This window comes from Aulonocara stuartgranti (genome assembly GCF_965226115.1).
Source record: "Aulonocara stuartgranti genome assembly, chromosome: 19".
Lineage (NCBI taxonomy): Eukaryota > Metazoa > Chordata > Actinopteri > Cichliformes > Cichlidae > Aulonocara > Aulonocara stuartgranti.
In genome coordinates this window covers 923,048-947,544 of record NC_138955.1, presented here as the reverse complement: position 1 = coordinate 947,544, position 24,497 = coordinate 923,048, and the positions used below count along the sequence as shown (strand labels likewise).

Sequence of the window (24,497 nt, the reverse complement as noted above, 5' to 3'; positions counted from 1 at the left end):
GATGTTTGGTTTCCATGGAGGTTTTTTTATAGATGAACGCTTCCTTTCATCCGGTACACGCTTCTGAAAACTGCTTCATGTCACATTGGTCCATTTTTTTATTTGCATCTTAACACACACAAGTGTGTGAACATAAAGATATAGAAACATCTCACACTGATGACATGCATTGTTGTGCTGCCAGTTCAAATCTGAGAGAATAAAACGGTGCAACAGTAGAGCCAGTGTTGCCTACCTTTGCCTCAGATGTGGGCTCCAGGTAACACAGTCGATTGCCGAGCCCCTCGGCAGCCAAGCAGAACTTGCGATTCTCCTTCTGGATGCAAGCCACACACTGGAGCACCACTTCATCATCCTGTCAAAACAAAACAGACTTCAGTTTGTGTCTGCGCATGCAAGCTTAGACGCTGTCAGTGTGTGTGCATGTGTGTGTCATCCTGGGAGAAACCCAGTTCATCCACACACATGCCCATCCTTGTGCATTGATCGGAGGAAACTCTCAAACCACCATGGCCTGAGAAGTGCTCCTTCTTCTCCCCTGAACCTCGACACCAACCACAGTTTAGTTCATACAGCTGTTCATCAGAATAAGAGAAGCAAACTAGAAGTGCAAGCAAAAGCGAGCCTAGCCTATCGGGGCGATCGTGGCTCAAGAGTTGGGAGTTTGCCTTGTAATCGGAAGGTTGCCGGTTCGAGCCCCGGCTTGGACAGTCTCGGTCCTTGTGTCCTTGGGCAAGACACTTCACCCGTTGCCTACTGGTGGTGGTCAGAGGGCCCGGTGGCGCCAGTGTCCGGCAGCCTCGCCTCTGTCAGTGCGCCCCAGGGTGGCTGTGGCTACAATGTAGCTGCCATCACCAGTGTGTGAATGGGTGGATGACTGGATGTGTAAAGCGCTTTGGGGTCCTTAGGGACTAGTAAAGCGCTATATAAATACAGGCCATTTAACCTTGAAGCTTTGAAGCTTTGCTTAAGTTACAGTGATGATCATCTTTTGACAATTAACCAATATTCAAAGGTCTATAATGACTTTTTCAGATTTGCAGCTGTAGTTCAGACAGTAGAGCAGGTTATTTACTAATCAGAAGGTTGGTGGTTCGATCCCTGGCTGCTTCAGTGTACGTGCCAAAGTATCCTTGGGTAAGATACTCAACCCCAGGTTGTGCTCAATGGAGTGTGAATGTTAGATGGAAAGCACTTAGATGTAGAAAAAAGTGCTTGTATGGGTGAATGAGCCATTAATGAGCGCTTGAGTAGACAAACGTTATATAAGGACCAGTCCATTTATCGTTGGTTTATTGTTGTTTGAATGGCCACACGGTGGTTACTGTCACAGAACTAATGCCGTGCTCTTTCTTTGCATAACTTGTGCACTGCCATAGCAATGATTGTTCTGTTATTATGGCGTCTGTAATTTTTAACATCACATTGGGTTCAAATCTGCCAGCTGCCTAACGCGGGGATTTACAAAAATGTTCATTATTTTTTGTTTTCCTCATATAAAAATGGATGGAATAAAATGTCCTTGCATCTAGAATGAATGTCAGGTGAATTATTAAAATTTCTGTTAAAAGATAAGTAAACTATGTTGCATTCAAACATAAAATTGGACGTTCTTAGACCTTTTTTTCCAAATTATCCATGGCTGATCCCTTTGAGTCAACCCAATCTTCTTTAGGCTATTTACGCTGTTTATATGGTGCAAATGAGGTTAAGGCTATTTGCTGGAGCATTTCACCCTATAAACAGAAATAATGGCTGAAACAAGTGAATGCATTTGACTGTGTGCAGATACTGTATGTTTAAAGACCAAGGAGATCATTGTAGATTTCCGGAAGAGGGGTCATAACAACCATCTGCCTCTCTTCATTGGCAGTGAGGCGGTGGAGAGGGTGAGCAGTTTTAAATTCTTGGGGGTAACTGTGACCGAGGACCTGTCCTGGGGCAACCATATCACCTCAGTTGTACGGAAGGCCCAACAGCGCCTCTACTACCTGAGGAGACTGCGGAGCGCACACATTCCCAGATCTCTGATGTTGAACTTCTACAACTGTGCCATCAGCAGCGTTCTGACGTATGGATTTCTAGTGTGGTTCCCCAGCTGCACCAAGGCCGATCAGCAAGCACTCCAGCGGGTGGTGAAAGAAGCTGGCAGAATTATTGGAACAAGTCTGCCAGAGATCAGTAATATCTTCCCCACTCGCTGTCTGAGGAGGGTGCACAGTATCCTGCGGGACCAACATCACCCTGCGCGCCACCTTTTCCATCTGCTGCCCTCAGGGAGAAGGTACAGGTCTATACAGGCCAGAACATCCAGACTGGCCAACAGCCTGTATCCACAGGCTGTGAGGCTCCTGAACTCTCTGCCCCCCTCTCACGGACAATAACCATATCCAACTTCTTAATAGCAATGAACTGGTCTGCATTGGTGCATCATATCTTTATTCTCTTCCCCCTCCTGCCCCCCCCCCTCTTTCTTAAATAGATAACTATCATATCTGATATCATATCTCACAGTACAATAATATTGAATGGGTTGCATTGTTGTATTTTGTCATGTTTCTCAGGTCTTTGTCTGAATTTCTACGAACATTATTGCTAAGGATTGTCTTATTGCATTGGAGTCACACTGGGTTAAATATGTACACTTGGGTTTTAAGGGGTATTTATTATTTTCTTCTTTTTTTGGGTTGTATGGAAGCCCCAAACGCAATTTCATTGTTCTTGACAATGACAATAAATAAATAAATACTAAATACTAAACAGTGTGTGTGTGTGTGTGTGTGTGTGTGTGTGTGTGTGTGTGTGTGTGTGTGTGTGTGTGTGCAAAATGAAAGTTTTGTGGATATAAATTAGATAAAATTAAAAGACTACAATGCTATTGTAAGGTGCTGCAGATACATAAAGGCCACAAATGGCTCATTTTAGATCGTCCGTAGGTGGTTGCTAGGCAACATATTGTAATCAATCGTCCATAATGAAAGTTTTATGGTTAAAAATTAGAATAAATTGCTGTAATTGTGAAAGGAAAATTATACAATGCTTTTATAAGGTGTCATTTTAGCTAATTGGTTGGTGGTTGCTAGGCATCATGATGACGTCATAATATCTGGCATAGATGAAAACCTTCAGGGAACTAAGATGTAGCTGCAGGAAAACAAGAGATTTTACATATTTATAGTAGGATGAAAATAAAGCCATAATAAATAAGACTCATTTCATGATTTAAATTAATCGCATAACACACAAAAGCTGGCTCATTGTTTTTGTGTGTTATGCGAGTAAAGGCAAATGCAGTTGATGACGACAGACGTCACCAAAAACATAAATTGTTTTGGGAGCACAAGAGCTGAAAAACAAACATCCAATGCCACTGCTGTGTAAATGGGCTTATGGTGTTTATAGTGTTGGCCCTGTAAACGCTGAATTGGGCATAGTTACTCTTTACGACAGCAGAGCAAGCAGAAATTTGCTGATATTGGCTGCTATGGGATGGGGGGGGTTGGAAGCTGCTGCACAATTGCCAGCTGCATTATTTAATGTGAGAGGGATTGTGCTGAGAGCAGAGTGCAGCAGTAGTAGTAGTAACAGTAAAGCACTCCATTACAGTGCAGCACAATGCACAGCAGCGAGAGATAAAGAGGACTAGCATCTGCACGTCACCGGGTGCAAGTCCGTGGTTGTGTGCGTAGAAAGCACTGCATGGAAATCAATATGAGAAGCCTCGAGGCCCCTTTGCAACGCACGCGTTACACATTCATTTTCGAGTTGCTCGTGTGTGCTTCTGTCGGTGTAGATATTTTCCTTTTAGTGAAAAAAAGAAAAAGCAATGTGTGCGTGCATTTGTGTTTGTGGGTGTGTGGGTGTCCTTAATGATATTACCACTATTATGTGTCATCTGATGGCTACCAACAGCAGCAAAGCTTATGTGGTTTGCGGATGTCTTCCTCCCCTTACAAACAGCCTTGTAGCTTCGCATTAAATTAGGTTAAGGTTAAATGTGGGTATGAAATTTAACAGTTGGGAATGACAATTAACATTATTAACAACATTATTAATGGCACTATCATTATCAATGGAAGCAGTATACTGGAATTTAACTGGAAGTGTGAAAACGTGCTTTAGCACTACTAGCACAATGCTAGCATGCAGCATTAATTACGATGCGATACCAGTAAAAATGAAACCTTCAATATTGACTTTTTATTTATTTGGACGAGCATCGTACGGAGCTAGGAAGAGACAAGTTCGGACATTTCTGGCTTAATGAAATGGACTAAAACACCAGTCAGGCATAACATTACATGTACTGACAGGCAAAGTGATTAGCTCTTCATCATGGCACCTGTTAGTGAGAGAGATATATTAGGGAGCAAGTGAACCTTTTGTCCTTGAAGTTGATGTGTTAGAAGCAGGGAAAATGGGCAAGTGTATGGATTTGAGTGAGTTTGACTGGGACCAAATTGTGATGCCTTGACGACTGGGTCAGAGCACCTGCAAAACTGCAGCTCTGGTGGGGTGTCCCCGGTTTGCAGTGGTCAGTATCTAACATAAGTTGTTCAAGGAAGGAATAGTGATTAAGCATTGATAGGGTGGACTGGTCTGAAGAATCGCATGCCTGGCTGGGTGCATCGCTCGTCTGGCACCAGGATGCATTGTAGGAAGAAGGCAAGCCAGAAGAGGGAATGTGATGTTTTGGGCAAACCTTGGATCCTGTCATCTATGTGGATCTTACTCTGCAGGTGGCCATAATGTTATGCCTGATTAGTTTATATATATGTATGACTTTTTTTAGTCTTGCTGACCACTCAGTGTGTAAGATACTAGAGGGGTGCAGCACAACAAATCTATTTAACCACCTTGAGCACAGAAATCCAGAAGTTTGTGCAACAGCTTATGTGATCTATAAAAAACCCCACAGCAAATAAACTAAGCGGTTGCACTTGAGCTTGACATCTGTGGAGAACTACTTTAGAAAGAGCTTCTGACACTTTTTTCCTCCTCACAAATTTTATAGAGCTTTCATCCGTGTGTCATACTCTAGCTTTTCAAAACAGATGGGGCTTTCTCATTGAGTTCACAGGAAACTGATGAAGCTGCTGATGAAGGCCGGTAGTTCAAACCGCTTGAGTATAGTTATGTCACTGCATGCTGTCAGTACACAAACAGTGTACTGTTTGCACAGTGGGGAGATTATATATTTAAACTAAGGCTGACTGTAGGAACTAATAAATCTTGGCGGGGTTGTTCGATACTGGGGAGAATTATAATCCAGGTTACGTTGATCAATGATCAATGCCACGACGAACATGGGATTGTTATGGGAAACACTTTGCATAATGCTAACCATCTCAGATCGATATTACGTATGGATTTCTAGTGTGGTTCCCCAGCTGCACCAAGGCTGATCAGCAAGCACTCCAGCGGGTGGTGAAAGAAGCTGGCAGAATTATTGGAACAAGTCTGCCAGAGATCAGTAATATCTTCCCCACTCGCTGTCTGAGGAGGGTGCACAGTATCCTGCGGGACCAACATCACCCTGCGCGCCACCTTTTCCATCTGCTGCCCTCAGGGAGAAGGTACAGGTCTATACAGGCCAGAACATCCAGACTGGCCAACAGCCTGTATCCACAGGCTGTGAGGCTCCTGAACTCTCTGCCCCCCTCTCACGGACAATAACCATATCCAACTTCTTAATAGCAATGAACTGGTCTGCATTGGTGCATCATATCTTTATTCTCTTCCCCCTCCTGCCCCCCCCCCCCCCCCTCTTTCTTAAATAGATAACTATCATATCTGATATCATATCTCACAGTACAATAATATTGAATGGGTGCATTGTTGTATTTTGTCATGTTTCTCAGGTCTTTGTCTGAATTTCTACGAACATTATTGCTAAGGATTGTCTTATTGCATTGGAGTCACACTGGGTTAAATATGTACACTTGGGTTTTAAGGGGTATTTATTATTTTCTTCTTTTTTTGGGTTGTATGGAAGCCCCAAACGCAATTTCATTGTTCTTGACAATGACAATAAATAAATAAATACAAATACAAATAAAATGTATTCGACTCAGATACAGACTGAAATGAATAGCCCTTATGGCAAAGCGGCTCTGAGCTGGGTTAGAACATGCAATCAGTCTCCTTGTTAAGGGACCAAGAGCAGAGCTGATTTGAGCCACATAAGGATAGTATCAATCCAGGCATTCAATCAGAGAAGGCAACTCTCACGTCTCTGCTTCAGTCTAGCCCACAGCTGGCCCTTTTCCCTTGTCTCACCCCTGCACTGAAGTAATGTGGGGTATCTCCCCCCTTCTCTCTTTCTCTCTCTCACCCTGTGTCACAAACCCCTTGTTTTTTTATTCTTCTCCTCTTGCCCCTGACTTCTACACAGGATTCATAAAGAGAAGCACTAAGTGATGTCAGTCAGGTTGTAAGAATGGAAGGTACTCTTTTTACTCTTAAACTCTTAAAATATTTGAACCTGGTTGTCTATATGCAAAAGTCTCTCTATTACTACAGGAAAGGTTTAAAAGGATGACATGAGAGTTCATTTTACAGCTATATTGTTAGACATTCAACACTGGTACAATGAAATTGGTTTAAATATATAATAGATGATGTTGTACTTAGAGTTGAAGGATACTGGCATACAGCCCTCGAGACAAACACAAAGATATCTACGTATCTTTCTCAAAGCTTCCCAAACATTGTGATATAAATTTTCCTTTGAAGCAGACTACTAAAACCAAGAAAAGAAATAAAATTCCCCACCCCAGCGAGCTAAGCAGTCATCATGGCATCATTTATCAGAAGAGGTAATGATTTAAGCAAAGTGACTTTGACACCAATATTTTTCCACCCTGAAACCAATGCACCCAGCAAGAAGGCAGGACTTCAGCTACTTATTGACTGTGTTAAAGAAAACATAAATTATTAAACTGTTTTAAAACAAATATGAGGAGAGCGAGCTGAGCCTTCAAGGGCACCTTGGGATTGAATTTGACTCAATCCTAATACTCCCTCGCTCACGCTGCCTCCTTCGTATTCCTCCGTGCTGTGCAAACACATGCGTTTGTCATCTCCACTGTGTATATCTGTGCGTGCGCTACAACAATAGCACAAAGATCTACCTTGTTCTGGAGAAATCGTGTGAGTAATGCTATAGCATATCAATGAGCAGACTCTGACAGCGGCTTTTTTTCCCTCCCTCTTTTGAGCCAATCACACCCGTCTTATACTCAGGATAATCATAATATTGGTGTTTGCATGGAGACAGGCAGGCATAGTCATGTTACTGTGAGCCAATCACGGGTTTGAACACTATATGAAATCAGGCTCCAGTGTTAGTGACATGCACCACACTTATTCTCTAACAACAGGGCTCCTATGATGGCTAGGAGTGATTACTGAGCTCAAAAGGAAGGTAATGCATCCTTATGGCTTGTAGGGAAAAAATTTGTTCTGGCATCATAAATGTGCAGTTATGTGAAGAGCATCTCTTGTTCTCTCGTCCGGTTATCTGCCTTCAAACAACAAATCTGAGAAGTCCAGGGTTTATTCGGGGTGTAACTTTATGTTATTTGGAAGGCTCTCTCCTAGGTACTGGAATAAGTAGCAATCTGAATCTAAAGACTCTCAAGAGGAGCGTTTAAGCCTTTGGTTTGAAGAAATGCCTTAGGTACTTCAGCAGGTATTGCAGTACAGTGCATGCCTCAGCTCACCGAAAAGCCTCTCACTGCCTTATCATACACCACACGCGGCTGCAGTGCTTTGGCAATGCACTCACTCATACATCCTGAAGGGGCTACATGAGCAACTATAAAGCTCGAGTCGCAATAACAAACTGGAGCAAGCGAGCAAAAAGCTCCCGGTGCTGTTTAGCGGGCGGCACTGTGAGCCTGGGTGCAATGGCAACTGAATTGCTCCAGTATTTCATGCTTTGCTCCCATGAGCCTCGTATTACTACTGCTTGCATTATGCTTATGACATCATGATTCCTCCACTTATTGAATGTGTACTGAATGCATTCTACCTCAATTCCAAAACCTACATGCTTCTGCGAAAGTAAGACGCACGGGTACAACACAAAACCTGCACGAAAAGCAGCATCATCACTACTGTGTCTCCTGTTTAAAACCACAAGTTTTATTTCTATGATTCCTATGATGCGAGACCAGGCCACATGGATTCTAATTAACTGCATTATTTTCAGAGTTGTAAGCTAAATAAGCTAAAATGTGAAGCTAAATGCAAAAATTACCAACATAGTCAAAAAATGCACTAATGCAGGAGCGTGTAAATATTCATATGGCTTCACAAAAGCAAAATCAATTACACCTCCTATAAAGAAGAAATTGCCTTTGCTAAGTATATCCCATCAAAGTAAAGACTTGTGGTGATAAAAATAAATAAATAAATCCAGACTCCACTCCTGCAGCTGCAGCAGATCTTCACTTTCTATCTCATTCTTTGAGGTTAGATTTGTTCTGTCTTCTTCAGCTTGATGTGCCAAAAAATCTAGTGAATCAACAGCACATGGATCTGAGGGTGGCACCAAGTGGCCCCCTGGGAGGAAGCTTGAAGAGTGGAGCACTACAGGTGAGAGGAGAGAGGCAGATCCTGGCTCCTGGAGCATTCATCTCCAAACGCACCACCACACCGAACAGCAGTCTGCGCTTGCCTCCACTTAGCTTTTTGTCCCCCTATTATCATTCTATATTACACTGTGTAGTAATTCTCCATCATTACCAGAGGCCTGCTGCCACTCAACATTGCACTGAAGCTGGCTCATACGCTGAGACTTTGTTCTGGACAGATTGATACAGCTGGTCAGGCAATGCAGAACTAAATGCAGCTGGGCAGCGGTTGTACCCCCTACAAGGACACTCTCCTGCCTTGGATTCTTGTATTACACCCAGAAACACACTGTGCAGGTAGAAAAAGTCCCGGTGTATCCCAGCCTATTTGTAGGCAGTAAAAAGAGAGGGAATGACTGCAGTATATATGTGAGAGAGGCAATATATACCAGTGAATAATCAGAAAATAAAGCTTTGAAGCTGGTACTGATTGTGTCATTTATGTAAAACTCATCATCAATAATCATATCTGAACTATCTACATGAGCAGCTGCATCCAATCAGAATCCAAACATGTAGTTCTTACACACATTATTATAAATTGGATATATATGCATCACAAAAAAATAAAATAACTGTAGTTATGCTCCAGCTTACAATAATACAATGCGAACGCACTGAGCGTATCTGCCTGACTATAACTGCAAGACTTGTAAAATCCTTTCCTGTAATGGACCCCCAGTATCAGAGGAAGCACTGTGGGCCAAAAATGTTTGTTCCAGAACAGTCTGGTGGAGATTAAAGCTCTCTGCTGTCGGGGTGATTCACAGACTTGCAGCTTAGTGCTCTCGCACTGTGGTGTGACACCAGTCGAAATGGAAAGCGAAAGAGAGAAACACTTTGGACAAGAGGAGTGAAGCTTTGTTCTCATGACTAAGTGTTACTCTGTAAATGGGAGTGTTAATGCTCATCTTGAAGCAAACTGCTGAACATGCTGCCCCGAGTGCACAGACCGAATGAGAGAGTGAGAGATAGACAGAAGGCAAACAGAGCTACAGAGAGTATCAAGTCCTCTCGTCCACACATCATTAAAATCCCAGAAATCAGGGTGACGCCATAAATTAATCTTGACATCCGTTAAAATTTTAGCCTCCTTTTAAGGCTGTGCTGAGGATAAAAGCCTTACAGCATGTTCTTGAACTGTGTCACTGACCAGATCCTGGAACAATCGGCGTGCAGCTGCATCCTGGACTCATTCTGCAACATGAGATCAGTTAAGCTCTCAGTGACACAGGCCTAGACACCAGTCAGCGACCCACTGGCAACCTTCAGTTACTAAGGAAAATGTATATTTTCACAACTGGCTGGTGAGTGGTTGCTAGCCTGAGTGAAATCAGTTGCAAAGAACCTCCTTGTGACTGCGTTGTTTAGTAGCAGATTGACGTGATTGCCCTTAATTTACATGAACTCAGACTTGTCTGAAGACAACTGCCATTAGCTTTCTGAGCTGCAGTTAACCCAGAAATCAATTCAGAAATAGAGAAAATTCACTCTCAATGTGAAATTTGTGCCTTACCACTGCAACCAGCATATTTGGGTGACCAGTTTCACATTAGTGACTGCCAGCAGCCTCCAGCAACAACTCGCCAACCAGATGCAAAATAAATATTTTTCCCTACCAACTGTTGGATACCAGGTGGGCACCCGCCAGTCTCTAAGCCTCCATGAATGGGGCTTTGGCAATCGATTTCATATTGACTACCAACAACCTACAGCAACCCCTTGCAACCAGCCAGGGAGCGCACATTTTTCCAGTGTGACTGGTTGTTGCCAGATAGTCCCCGACAAGTCTCAGAGTCAAGCCATTTGTATACATAGCCTCTCATTAAGTGATAGAGCCTCACATCAGTGAATCCAACAAGTTCATCTGACATTCCAGGAGTAAAAAGTTGAGAAAATACCATCAAAGGGAAGATAATCTAATATCCGGTGGTTCAATGGGCCCATCGATTTTCATGTGTCATCTGCCACATATGGCCACCTCGGATTCAGTCTTGGACTCTCTAATTACCCAATCAACATACACTCGCACTATACAGCTGTGAACAGTAGCCACCATATGGACCAAGGCAATTCATCTTGAAGATTAGACAGGTGTGGCTATCACTGTGAAGCAAACAGCACGAGGTAAAAAATGGCATCTCCTGCTTGTAGCACAGTGTTAGCTCTATGCAAGTGTGTATATCATGGTATAGGTACTGTGTAGAAAACTCAGTTGAAAATGCAGAACGCTACAGTTCACCTGAGGATAAAGTTTATATAAGAGATAAGCCCTGTAGGCAGAACCAATCTTACTCAGGTCTGGAGATATTAAGACTGTCTACATGCCTCTGTAGCAAAGGAGTGAAGCAGGGAGGCTATAAAATGTTTGACTGCACCTTGCAGCACTACTTTGCCTCTCTGGCGGTGGCTTAATCTGAAAAGCTAAGCAAGCACTTTCGCTCCTTCCTTTCTTGCCTTCCTTTAGGTCTATGCAGGCTATTTTATGAAAAAAATACCTTGCAATGTTTCTACATGCTTGGCATTGAAGCATTACAGTGACTACGGAAAAAGATTGGGGTGTTATTGCATTTTTCCCCTGGCTACATGATGACACTGGGGAGCCTCGGGGGCAAGATGTGACAGCACTGTAGCTCGGGCTTGCACCAGAAATCAAAAGGAACAAACTCTTTTCCACTCCTCTCTGCAAAGCAGCGTCACTTAACAAGGAGATTGAGACTCTTTGTGGCAGAGCACACGGTAAAGGAAAATAGGCTGCTTCTACCCTTCCACAAGCAATGTGTTTTATTTTTAGGGTAAGAACCTTCTTGGAGGTCCGAAGGGAGAGCAGCACTAACAGGTGCATCTATAACCTTTCTATGTGCAGCAAGTCAAGCATGATTTTTGACTCACTTTTTCAACTTGTGACACTAAAGAAAGTCCCAAGTGGTGTGGGATGGATGGAAATTATGCTTTGCTTTCAGGTCAAGAACGGGAGGTGCTGGATATGTGACCTACAATATAAAAGAGAGCAGTGATTGCAGTTAATTTTGCAATTTCATAACCTGGTTCAGCTCTACATAAACACAAATTATGTTTTAACATGTTTCAATTTATTTTAGTTTTTTAGTTATTTATTTTATCTTATCTCATTTTAATTTTCTTTACTTATGCTATTAGCATGTACAGCACTTTGTGAACTCTGGTTTTATGTTAAAGTGCTTTATAAATAAAGGTGGTATGATATGGTATGGTAAATAATTCAACATTTGAGGACCTGCCAATATTCTGACAGCAGCAGACTAGCTCAGAGTTGTTGTGGACACAAATGGACAAAAACATAAAAAGCAAAGTTGAACTGTAAGTGCTAATCAAGAGACCTCTAAGAAAATTCAATTTAAATTTTTGCTCCAACAATCAAGTCCTGCTGAAAATCTGTGTTTGTGATTTGCTTTGATTTTATTTGTGTACTCTCAGAACAGTTGCTGAATGGTTGCTGGCTGTTGCCCTATATGACTTGTCTCCAAACACTCACTCTCCAAGCTGTAGTGAAACTTGAAAAATGCAACACAAATGCAAAAGGACAACGTTGGCCTTCAAAGTCAAAGTTGTGCAACCATTAAATTTTAAACCGCACACCTTTTCTCTGTGAATCTCTCCGTTTCAGGTTGTTGTACTTTTTAGGGTTTAACTACCACTCGGTGAGTGTTTGCAAGCATGTTGGTGTCCTTAATGACTCCTGACCTATTGAAGTCCACATTGGACTTACATTGGAAATTAGCGTTAGCAATATACACACACATGTTAGCCTGCATTAATGCGTTTGTAACTCTCAGGATTTTGTCTGTATTTGCGCCTTAGAAATACAGTCACTTAGACATGACAATAAATACTGGTGACTGTAGCTCAGGAGGTAGAGCAGCTCATCTACTGATTGGAAGGTTGGTGGTTTGATCCTTGCCCCCCTCTAGTCTACATGCCAAATAACCTTGGGTAAGATATTAACCCATAAAGTTGCACACTTATGCATCCAATAGCGTGTGAATGTTAGTTAGAAAGCACTTAAAATCACAGAAGAAAGTGCTGGTGCTTTCAGTACTCTGGGAGAGTAGAAAAGCGTCATGTCTATGGTAAATATTGTGCTACAACATCCGCTAGCTAGTTTAGCTTAGCATAAACTGGAAAAAGAGATTAGCCATAACTAGTCTAAAGCCATATACTATTTACCGTACAATAGACAGTCAAAAACACTTCCGGTTATATAGAAGTCTATGTAAGTGTCCCTCAGCTCTCTTGCTCTCTGACTTCAGTAAAGACTTTCCTGATGACTTTATCGGCCCAAATGAAAAGCACTGCTTGTAGCGTTCTAGCTTCAAACCACATAATTAGTCAGAAAGGAGGATAAACAGGTGTATTCTCATATGCTAACACCTTTGTTGACAATCACAAACTGTCAATCAACTGAATGCCGCGTCAAACTACTTCACAGTCTGATCCACCCCTTTACATTTTCAAAACAACAAGGTGGCAGTGAGAAAAATATACAACTTAAGGTTTCATAATGGGAATTTCCTAATCACTGATGTCATGGTGACTATGTCCAGCTTTATGTGCAAAGAAACCTCTACTTGTGTTGCTATTTCAAGGCCAGTAGCAGTTACTTCCAATGACTGGCTTCCTATGCAAGCCAACCATTGCCTCACAAATAGTTTGAGTTTTTCTATAATCAGACAAATAAGATATGACGTGTATATTTCTTTACTTCAGATGTGCAGGACAACTGTGTGCCTGACATTTAAACAAGGCAAATTTTCTATTTCTCATATTGTTAATGAATTCAAACAAATGCAGTCAAATTTCAAACTTTGAGAAACAGACTTCTGACCTGTTCTGCATAATCCTGGAGAGACTGACAGTATTCCACTTGTCTCCTACACTGTATATGCTCTAACAGTGGTCACAGTGTCAGCTTCTCCAGGATAAAAATATCCATTGTCCTTTAAGGCCTGACCTGATGAAAATTCTTCAGAGCGCTCATCTCCATGCATGTGAGCATAGCCATAATGTGCCCCTGGCACAGGAGAGGGTTAAGATTAAACTACAGCTGAGGCATCACTGTGTCAAACTCGATTTGTTCAGGGACTTGTGATGCTGACCGGGTGAAGGGTTTGGGTGTCAAAGCTAAAGCACCGCTGTGATTCAAAGTAGAGGAGCGTACAAGAGTAGAGAAAAGCATCCTGAGGTAAAGAGACTTGAATTAGTAGCAGTTACCAAATGTGGAGTCAGGACACCTCAGTGCATGTCTTGAAAATGCAGGTGTTGGTGCAGAAAACAGCATCTAATTCCAACGTTCTGTGGCAGCCTCTTGTAGGGTAACTTTTACTGCATAAAAAGAATCAGCCCATAGCACTCTGACTTGTCATACATTTAAGGAAGAGCTTCTTAAGAGCGTATTAAGGGAAAGTTGTAGTGTCAGCTCCTCAGTTATACCGCCACAGTAACGCTTCTTTGAGCTGGGAGTGAGTGTTACTGAGGGCTGAGCAATGCTGCAGATATTTAGCAGGGCAGAAGGATACAAAAGCTCCAGCATTTCTCACCTGCAGGCTTAGACACAGACCTAGCTATAAAGGTTGCCTCTTTACTGAAGCACTGCAGAGTCCCAGCAGAAAGTAGAGCACACAAAAAAGCTACAGTATAATGCAGAGAATGCACTTGAAAACTAAAAATATAACACAGCACTGGTAAGTTGGATATGTGTCAGCAAGCATGTGTGTTGCTGTGATTGTCTTTGCTGGAGCCCATGAATCTCCTGCCTCGCTTGCTGCCGGGGCAGAATAGTACTTTATGTTTTTATAACACACATTGTTGACTCTGCAGCAAAAAGACCCAATAAAAAGAGTGATGCCTCCTTGTCTGTGTTGGCGTGGTGCGACGCGGGGGTTGTTAAAGAGGTATGAATCTTTTATGAGTAACGCTGTCAATATCAGTTGAAAGGGCCGAGACTTTGGCACCCGCCTCGAGGTGGGATTTTCTCAGCATAGCAATTGTTGCTGCGCCTGGATGCACCTATGCCATCCCGCAAATTACCCAATTACACTCCCTCGGTCGACTCAATCAAGATTCTTCACTGACATGCTCAGGTGACACGGCTGGAAGTGTATTACCCAAAAGCATAAAGACCTGGCGTTACAGTTCAGATAACCGTCAAGGTTCACTTTAAAATAAATCTGGAAAAAGGATCTTAACTTCTGCAAAGTGAGCCTCAACAGCAGCAGATTGCAGCAGTAAACACTCTTCTAAATGGCTTATTAAAGGCCTAACAGTGGTAACAGGCCTATCAGCTGCACAGGTAGGAATATCTTAAAAACATCTTAGCAGACTGTGTCACCTGACAAATGTACCATTTCATTTTTTTACTGAATTCACAGACACAGCAGTAAAGGCCATCAGTACATCTGTTTTCATTTTATTTTTTTTCCATCTGATGCACCTGATGTATAAATCTTCAGTGAATACTGCACTGTGTTCATGGCTACAGATTCAGACGAACATCTGTCTTGTTTGGCAAACACTTTAAATGAGCCAAATGTTTTCTCACTGGGTGGATTTGGTGCTATTCCTGCAGGTAATTAAAAATGGGAAGATGATATTTTTTCAATACATTTTGAGGCAGCAAACTCTTTGCAGAGTGATAGAACTCATGCAGCACACATGTTACTGTAAAACAACTAAAATCATGAAGTGAATGAGAAACTAAAGGACCACTACAAGCAGTGCTTTTTAAACTTGTATTTCCTTTCTTGCCGAGATTTAAATGAGAAAGTAGCTTCCGGTATTATGCCTTTTAAATATTGAGCTAAACACTAGATTTAGCTTAACAGGAAGAAGGAAACAGCCTTGATTAACCTATAGCTATAATTAGCTATAATTTAAGCATGTGAATGACTCTATATAATTGTGTATAAAAAATGGTCATTACCACTGTTTTTCAGACTGCTGTTCTGAAGCCTAGAGTTCAGGATTTTAGTCACTGTAGTGTTTTTGAAATTGGGTACGACCATATTTGGATGAGGCAGTAAACAGTAAACTTCTCTAAGGTATCGCGCTAGCTACCTAACTTGGCTAGTAAGGTTCATGCTAGATTAAATGTCACATGGGATGCTACTTTGGCTAGTGAGCGATTAGCTTAAAACGGCATGTACCTCACACAAAAACTGAACTGCCACCTTAGCTGTGTCCCAACTGGACACAGCTAATGACTGTAGAAAACATGGACGACGCGACAGCTTCCCAAAACTGAAGCCAAAACGTCTCTATCGCCCCCTGGTGTCTGGCTGCAGTATAGGTCATAAACCCCACCTCCTGCATGTTAGCGGATGGGACTGGGGTCAGATTAAAATTAAAAATTCTCCTCAGATAATTTTTTTCCAAAGATGCTTTCGTTCATTATCAGTAGTTACGCTGATTTATGTTCAAGGGGTCTTCTTTCTCATAGGTTTGATTCTAATTACTACCATAATGCTTTTAAAGTGGGGTGCAACGTTTTTTAGAGTCATTGGTCTTAACTCAGACTGTATTAACCGAATTTAAGTGGCCAACTTACACAGTTACAGCCATGTGAAAAAGAAAGCTTTCACGGGGTTCTCTGAAAAGCTAAGTGCACTGTTGATGCTTCCATGAGAATAAGGAGAGTAAGCAGCAGCCAGGTGCTGCTAATCAAATGACCTTAATTAACTGATCATAAACAAGTGTAAGCACCTCTATAAAAGCAGAAGTTTCAGCAGTTTCTGGAGTTGGTTGTTGGTTTTGAGCATTAAAGGTGTGTTAACAGAATGCCACTATTTTCCCAGGAGTAGACATCCTAGTAAATTCACCCCAAGGTCAAACCGTGCAAAGCTTTTTTTGTAAAAACAGCCCAATTGCTAGATCTCAGGCTCTTACAGGCCTCAGAATATTAAATGCTAAAGTTCCTGACTGTACAAGTAGAAAAAGACTGAACATGTATGGCTTGTTTGTAAGTGTTACCAGAAGAAAGCCTCTTCTTTCTAAAAAGAACATGACAGCACAGGCTAGGTTTGCCAAAATGCACCGGAACAAATCACAAGACTTCCAGAACAATATGTTTTGGACAGACAAGACCAAAATAGAGATGTTTGGCCATAGCACCACATTTAATGAAAACCAAACACAGCATATCAACTATCAGCACAGTGATGGAGGGCTAAAGCTTGGCCCAAAAGGGGCTGTGCAAGTGGACAATGATCCCAAGAACACCAGCAAATCTGAATCAAACAGAGTGACTGCAGTGAGTGGGCCAAATCCAACACGGTGACATGAGAGACTGAAAATGTCCTTATAACAGAAAATTATTATTTCAAGTTACTGCTGAATCAAAGGGTGCACTTAGTTTTTCACATGACTCTATACAAAGTCATCCACTGGATAGTTTTTATGACATTAGCTGTAAGAGAGCAAAACAAATTTTTGATATTAGGGTGTAAATATCTCTATTTGTGCTGCTAATTTGGGCATTTTCACGTTACTTATGGAGATTGACCTGTTTTTGGTGCAAGGCTCAGGTAACTCTTAAATGAACTGCAGTTTCTGCTACACACTAACAAAATTGTGACCTCCAAAGTCACCAGTGGGGCTTTATAGATTTCAGTTTTTATGCTAACCTGAAGAGAAATCTTCTATATTCTGCTCTGAGACAAAACAGTTCAGAAAAAAGTACTTAAGAGGAAAAGCCAAGAACTGCCTCACAAGCAGAAATCTGTATCACAGATTTTCTACAATCAATGACTAATAGATAGCTACAGCTTTTTAGAGTAAAGCATATCCCGCAACACAGAATATGCTCGAGTGTGCGAGCCAACATTAACTGCCAAGAAGCAGCAGCAAAGAGAAGCCCAGAGAGAGATGGGAGACGGCCCTGGTAATGATGGAGGAGGCAACAGCAACCAACAGGCTAACAGTGGCTGGAGGAGGTGGAACCTATGAGGCTTCTGCTTCCTTTGACTTATGGTGTTTAAGGCTTTTGCTGCTTAACTCCAGTCAATTGTTGGGCCGTGACTCAAATACATCTATGCTGCTTGTAAAGATAAGAAAGAAAATCATTTTGTTTCTGGATAAAGTGAACTGTGTCGGGAAAACGCAGTTCAGGGGAATAAAGTGTACGTTAGTGTGGATTTAAATGGAAATTTGTTTGTTTTACACAAATGTGGCTTAAACAAGCATGTGAAAAGAAAGTGATAAAAACCCTGCAGTGAATTTTATTACGTATGCTAGTTCCAATAAGAAAATCGAGAGATAAAACAGATCACTTTTCACATCCTTTCATAATTTAATTATAAAAAAAAACTTCAAGCATATTGAATTTCATGCTTTTTCCCTCTGATGTTTTCCAGCAGTCACAATACAGATTCTACACTGCCTTATTAAATATTCAATATCCGAAACGCCAGATCAATCAGGCCTGCTTACCGCACGCCACTGACATTGCTGAGGAAATTTCTTCATTTGGTGGCACAATCAATAGCTCATTACTGCAGCTTTACACTGTGTTGTCTCTGGGCAGGCCCTCTGGCTTCATTCCAGGCCTATCTGATCTGTCCATCTTCATCACAGAGAAACAGCCTCCTGCTGAACAACAATTACACTCTTAACCTCACACCAACTTATCGCTCTGTAAGTTGAGTTTTTTATGAGATGGAGTGTGATGAGGCTTTATGATCGTGTGCGTATTTGAGCAGTGATATGTATATAATGCATCACATCCTTTTGATTTCACGCGCGCCAAGCGAGCAGGCCAGAAATAAGAATTAAGTATGCAAACGTGGAAAGGCAAGCTTTCACACAAAACATCAGTTCTCTGCTTCGAACACACAAAAACACAACACGATGGGGAGCAACAAACAAAGACATTTTTTCGAAATCGCTTCCTTACAAAGCTTTTTCCCTGCGCTCAAAATCTGCACCATTATACTCGAAATGCCTTTCGCTCACTAACAAAAGTGAGCTATTACTTTTTTAATTCAACCGTGAAATGACAGAAGCACTCATCATAATAGCGTTAAAGCTCGCCTCCTTGGTGTCACACAGAACGCGGTGATGTGCTGAACCGAACTTCCCGTCCGTGGAATAATTTCATGGTCATCTCTAATAATTATACAAAGACCAAGTGAGTGACAGTGCAAGCCTGCCATACTTGTGGCACTCAAACCCTGCACAAACAAGTACCCCAGTATGGATATATGAATGATGAATGGTTGGCAGGGACCCACTCTCTGCTCTGAAAGTTTCTGACTGCAGAACAAGGGCACCTTTGGTTGCCTCTGGATCAGCGTGAGGCTCCTTCACCCTCGCACTCTTGCTACTATCTCAAATTGCAGATGACATCCTCCAGGAAAGACACGTGATAATAACGTGCACAGCTGCAGTTATTCACAACTATGCGATTAGAGGGAAATGAAAGTTCATCTGCGGGGAAAGGAGCTGAAGAAAAACATGGAGGAGAAAAGAGCAACAGCAGCGAAGGAGCAGAAAGGAGACGCACAGGACGAGCGACCTCTGGCACCGAGGCCGCCGGCGCGCGGCACACTCAAAATTAGTGTTTTACTGAGATTACAGACTCCTTTCTTTTTTCTCTCTCTGGTGCTGCTTGTTTAGGCTCATTGCTTTGCTTCTTCTGTGCTGCTGCGCTGGCAGTCATCGCCTGGATGCAAAGTGAGGCCAGTGCCTTCACATAAACAAGCCGAGCGCTGCCACAGCGCATTAGTCACAGCTCAGGTCTGGCCTTTTCAAAGTCGCTACTCCTACTCAAACTGCTAATAGAGCCCCAGAATTTGATATTAGCCTAGCAGGGATACATCCATCAGCGAAGCTGTGCGAGTGCCCTCATGTGCGGCTAACAGGGTGGTTTTTGAGAATTAAAGCGAGAAGAGCGGCGAGCATCAGGACCGAAAGTTTCTTAAGGCCCCCCCTGCTTTATTCCCCCTCTTCTTTCTGCACTAATGACACAAGCAGGCAAGCAATTCATTAAAAAAACTACCCTTATATAATGAGCAGCCTGAGCAATGTGACCATAAGCTGATATTTTTTCACTATAGGGCCTATTACAAAGCCACTGCTGATGGAGCCGGTGCATTTGAGGACATTTGCAAACAGGGCGAACACAATGCCTGTGGAATATGCAGACTTATTAAAGTCTCTGCACAGCCCCTCGCACCCTTGGACATTAAACAGCAGTTTGTGGGGGAAGCTTCTGTCAGAGTCTCCTGGCTCACAATCAGCACCGTTCCTCTTCCTGTAACATCAAATTACCCGTGGCTGAGATATCCCTGCTCTTTCCCTCTCTTCCTTTTATTTCCTCCCACTGTGTTGGGTTTATAGGCAGCAGTCCGGCAGGGGTAATTTCTGCTACCACTCCAGGGAAATTACTTTGTGTTGTTAGAGAAAAGGCAGTTTGCGAACTGCTTTATCAAGCTCCCCGTCTCAAGTAACAGTCAACATTTCAACGCAAGGAAGAAATACAGCCTCAGCATATCTGTGCTTATAAGTGCGCTAAGTGGCATCAGTGCAAAGGCAAGAGTAGTCACCGTGGGTGTGTGTGTGATGTTTTGGATAGGCATATGTGCATCCAACTGTGCATTTGTTTCTGCAGGACTGCTTTCATTGCCCGTACATCCTCGCACACATATCTGTTCTGCTCCTCTACGCCGAGCGGTTCAGCTGTGCCTTACTTGGACTGATGAATAATTTCTGCACTGTGCTCTGCTGTGGCACGTCTGGTGCAGCCTGACTGCACCACACAGCTACAGCTCCGCATTTGCATTCAAAACGCACACACTCACACTTTTACACTGATGAGCACCAAGCATGCGCCCGCCGTCCCGACACCGTCCATTCTGCCAGACGCTTCCCTGTGTGGAGGATGCAACAAGCCGCTAAAAAAACAAACAAAAACAAAAAAAAAGCAACAGCAGTTTTCTATTACTCAGTGTCATCTTGCTTCTGCTTCCAGAGTTTACGAAAATTGCTCAGTGACGCGCCAACAAACTGGACAAAGAGCCAAGCAAGGAAAAATCCGCCAATTCCAAAACTCTCACCTGAGGTTGACTTTAAAAATCTTAACTCTGGATTTGTGGCATTTAAATTCAAGGCCGGAAAAGAGAAGAAACAGTGCTGAAATGTCAGCTCTATTTTGAAGTGGCAGACATGCTGATGTGGTGACCTCTATGTGCTGTGGCTAAAAGGTTGGGGGGCTGCAGGGCAAATGAGCAGGGGGTATAAGCTTACTTCTGAGTGAAAAGGAAGGGGCAGTCTTGGATTGTGGTTTCCAGTCTTGCTCATGCCTCTAAAGTCACATTTTAAAGCTGGACGTCTCTAATTATCCGACGCTGCTGTAAAATATCTAATCACTAATTAAAATGTCATTTAAAACACCTCTGTTCAAGTCTTTAAAAAAGGCTGTAATCTGCATAACACAACAACAACGTCGCTACTGTGTGTGCCTCCAAGTACAGCAGGTTGTGCATCTGTAAGCAGCTTAATAAAGGGAAACCACAAGCAGCAGCGCCAGTGGTGTGTGCAACCGAACACCTCCTACTGTCTCTGGGTCTATCTGGAAGACCTCCAGGTGCTGCGCTCCTTCATCTATCCGAGACTAGCGTGGAATTTTTCGGGTATGATATGCCTCTCGGTGCGTTTTTTCGTGGATGAGCGGGTTGTGTCAACATCTATCATTGTCAGCAGTAGAAAGCGTTCCTCTCAGTCCAAACACAGCTAGATATTTACGAGCTTAAACACCCATCCTCAGCTAGAGAAATCCATTTCCACTAAGTGGCAAATATTTCCACTGTAGTGCGGAGCTAGAGCCAAGGAGAGAAAATAGTCTTCAGCCCGTTTAATCCTAATCATACACTATTTAATGAGCATAGAATACTGTCTGTTTATGTTAGCTTTGTCTCTGACGAGTAAGACAGCGTTGGTAATCTGGGCTGGCTGCAGTGAGACTGTGATTATTGCAAAGATGCTCCTTCTTAGTTCATTTGCATAGACCTTTGCTGCTGCACAGGAACCCTGGGGCGACTGTCTGGACAGGCAGTGTAGGCTGCCAGGCTACCACGTTAGTGCATTATACAGCACACTGGTTCAGAGGTCCATTTTTTTCTCTTCAAAAACAAGTCAATTGACGCTGACAGAACAATGAAGCCTCTTGATTCAGTGAGCCATTTTAAGTTGGATCGCAGAGCTCGAACTGCCAAACTGTTACCACATAATGATAACAGGTAAGTTTGTCAGCAGAAGAGGGGGAAAATACCGCTGTGAACTTCTTAGGGGCAGAGATTGTACGAAACACAATAGCTGTCAGTGAACGATGCGCAAAACAATAGGGCACTGTCAACGCCTGTGAGATGTGCAAAGGGAGAGGGTTATCGAAAGCTACATGACAGAATAACATCTGTCAGTAAATCAAAGTGGCAGCCAATCGACAGGAATAATCTCTCACACACTCACACAGAGAGCTACACATATTCCCACAGCCATCAGAGCAGCGCTTACAAGTAATGTACTTACAGTTCTGAGGAACTGGATCTCATCCTCTCCTTCTCCACCTTCAGCCATGGCTGCAAAGGAGCCTGTTCAGACTCCGCTGGCTGCCTTCTCCTGTCGAAATTAGCATATAGCTAATCCACGGCCATACAGCGGGAGACTACCGCAGCATGTGTCACTCAAAAACCCCTGCGCTCACGCCCCTGTGCTCGCCGCCCGGAGGAGGAGTGTGTGTCAGCATCGGAGGGCTGGAGCAACTGGGGACGGGTGCGTGGCGGGGAAACGGGGAGAAGACGAGTCCTGTAGCGAAAGATGCTGGAGAGGGGGGGGGGTATGTGTCTTCGACGTCACCGTCAGACCTTATTAGCACAAGCGGGAATATTCAAAAAATCGACACGCGCTTTCCGTCTAAAGCTAATTTCTTTCCCGACACGCATGCTAAAGCGTGGGGTATAGCGCGCCCTCCCACCACGGCGCACGCAAGAAATTCACGCTAGCTGCCATTTCCAGATCAGCACCATGGTCAGCACCCCACTACCCGCACAGGCTTTCAGTGTGGAGTGTCCTGCACTCACCCTGCAGAGGACGGGATTTTATTTATTTATTTATTTGTTTTCCTTTTTTTCTATTTTTTTATGTTGCCGATCATTTCTAAATGTTTGAGGAAGTGTGGATATGACTATTGTATAGAAAATATGTCACTGCTACCGCTGAAGTGCAAACGTCTTCCAAATCAGCCTGAATCTAGAACAACGTTCCCTCATTTGCTATGATGTCTTAACAGAGCTCTTTTTTTATTATTACAAAAAAAAGGGGGGGGGGGGGGGGGTCTTGCACAACTACTACCTCACTTGTAAACACTGGCGTGCACAGATAGAGACGAGGTGGTGCTGAAGCACTTGCCCTTTTGCCCTCAGTCCAAAAAAGTGCCCTTTTGAAAGACGTGATTTTTTTTTAAAGCTGCGCGATTTAAAAAGGTGTGAAAATAATGGCTTGATTTGTGCCCCTTCTTCAAAGACACCCGAACCCTGTCGCTTTTTCACTGTCACCGTGTCACGTGAACACGCTTGCAGTTCATTTGTTGTGAGGCGTGTAGCGGCATGACATAGGACTACTTGGAGTAGGCATAGTAGGCTAACTATAGCGACTGGGAGCCACGGCGGACAACACGGCAGCTCTTTCCCTTCCCAACCAGTCAGGTAACCCATGAATCGAGTGAAATTATTCTGTTTGCCCTCTAAGACCAACCTGCAATTGTTTTGTTGTGAAGTAGCCTGTAAGAAACTGCACATGACAAACTTTGCCAGCTTGCCCCCTCCATCCATCCATATGGATAAACAAAAAAACGACACATTTAAAATGTAACCTAAACCATTTAGGCAACCCCACTCTCCATCAATTCCGACCTTTTTGCATACACTATTGAAAATATCACGTTATGCTATAGGCTACATGCCGTTAGGCAGAGGGCTCTTTTGAGCCCATTTTTCGTTACAAATTTTAGGATGATCTCACGGAAATCTGTGAATAAATACAAAGTTTTCAAACTGAAGTCAGTGACGGGAAGACATCACACTTTTTAGAGATGGAACTGCAGAAAAACCTAAAACCTTGACATGATTATGAATAATAGAATTATGGACGTTTCTCCGTTTTTGTGGATTAGCCTTTCCATAACTAACGTCAACTACTGTCCTACTTTGGTAAGATTGAAATTAATGTCTTTGACTGTCTTTAGTAGGTGTCTCCTGTGAGAAAGTTAGAACACCGTCCAACTGTCTAAAGATGCAGTCTTTAGCCTAACTGGTTGTGACTCAGCGATGCTCGCAGACATTTACGCACTGTGTTGTGACCTGATTGTGACAGAACAGTGACGTTGTTATTGGTAGTTTGAAGGGTACGGTGTTGGGGGTGGTGCATGTTAAAAGTTTTGAGAAGCACTGGTTAGACATGTTAATTTTTTTTGGTGTAACATATTGGCAACATTAACACATTAATTTGCTAAAGGAAAAATAGGCAGTTCCCAATTGCCTGTGAAAACGACCATTCTGCCCTGTTCTTGTAATGACCACAGTCAGTCTTATTCGTTCTCATACATTTTGGTCTATTTATTTACTAATTTCAGCAAGCATAATGCCTAGGAAAGAGAGGCTGAGAAAGGAGAAAGAAAGGGATCTACAACAGGCAGCCCAGGGAAGCAGTTCTCTGCTCTCTGGATGAAAGCAAAGGAAAATGAAGATGAAAGGTCAGAGTCAAGGGCAGAGTCAGGTTCTATTTTAATGTTTTAATGTAACCTGCTCCTTGCAGTTAATTCTATTGGAAAAT

General features: G+C 42.8%; 1 protein-coding gene across 3 annotated transcripts in view; it reads right to left on the bottom strand.

The window, feature by feature from the left end:
• Nucleotides 1–23,009, bottom strand: part of LOC309695996 (ryanodine receptor 3) — a 119,477-nt gene extending 96,468 nt beyond the window's left edge. For all 3 annotated transcript variants that reach the window (XM_082517022.1, XM_082517023.1, XM_082517024.1), the window contains exons 1-2: nt 22,197–23,009; nt 236–355 (exon numbers count right to left, since the gene is read on the bottom strand). In XM_082517022.1, the coding sequence (XP_082373148.1) occupies nt 236–355; nt 22,197–22,244 (168 nt within the window). In that variant the 5' untranslated portion in view covers nt 22,245–23,009. The remainder of the gene's footprint in view (nt 1–235; nt 356–22,196) is intronic.
• Between the last annotated feature and the right edge of the window lie 1,488 nt (nt 23,010–24,497).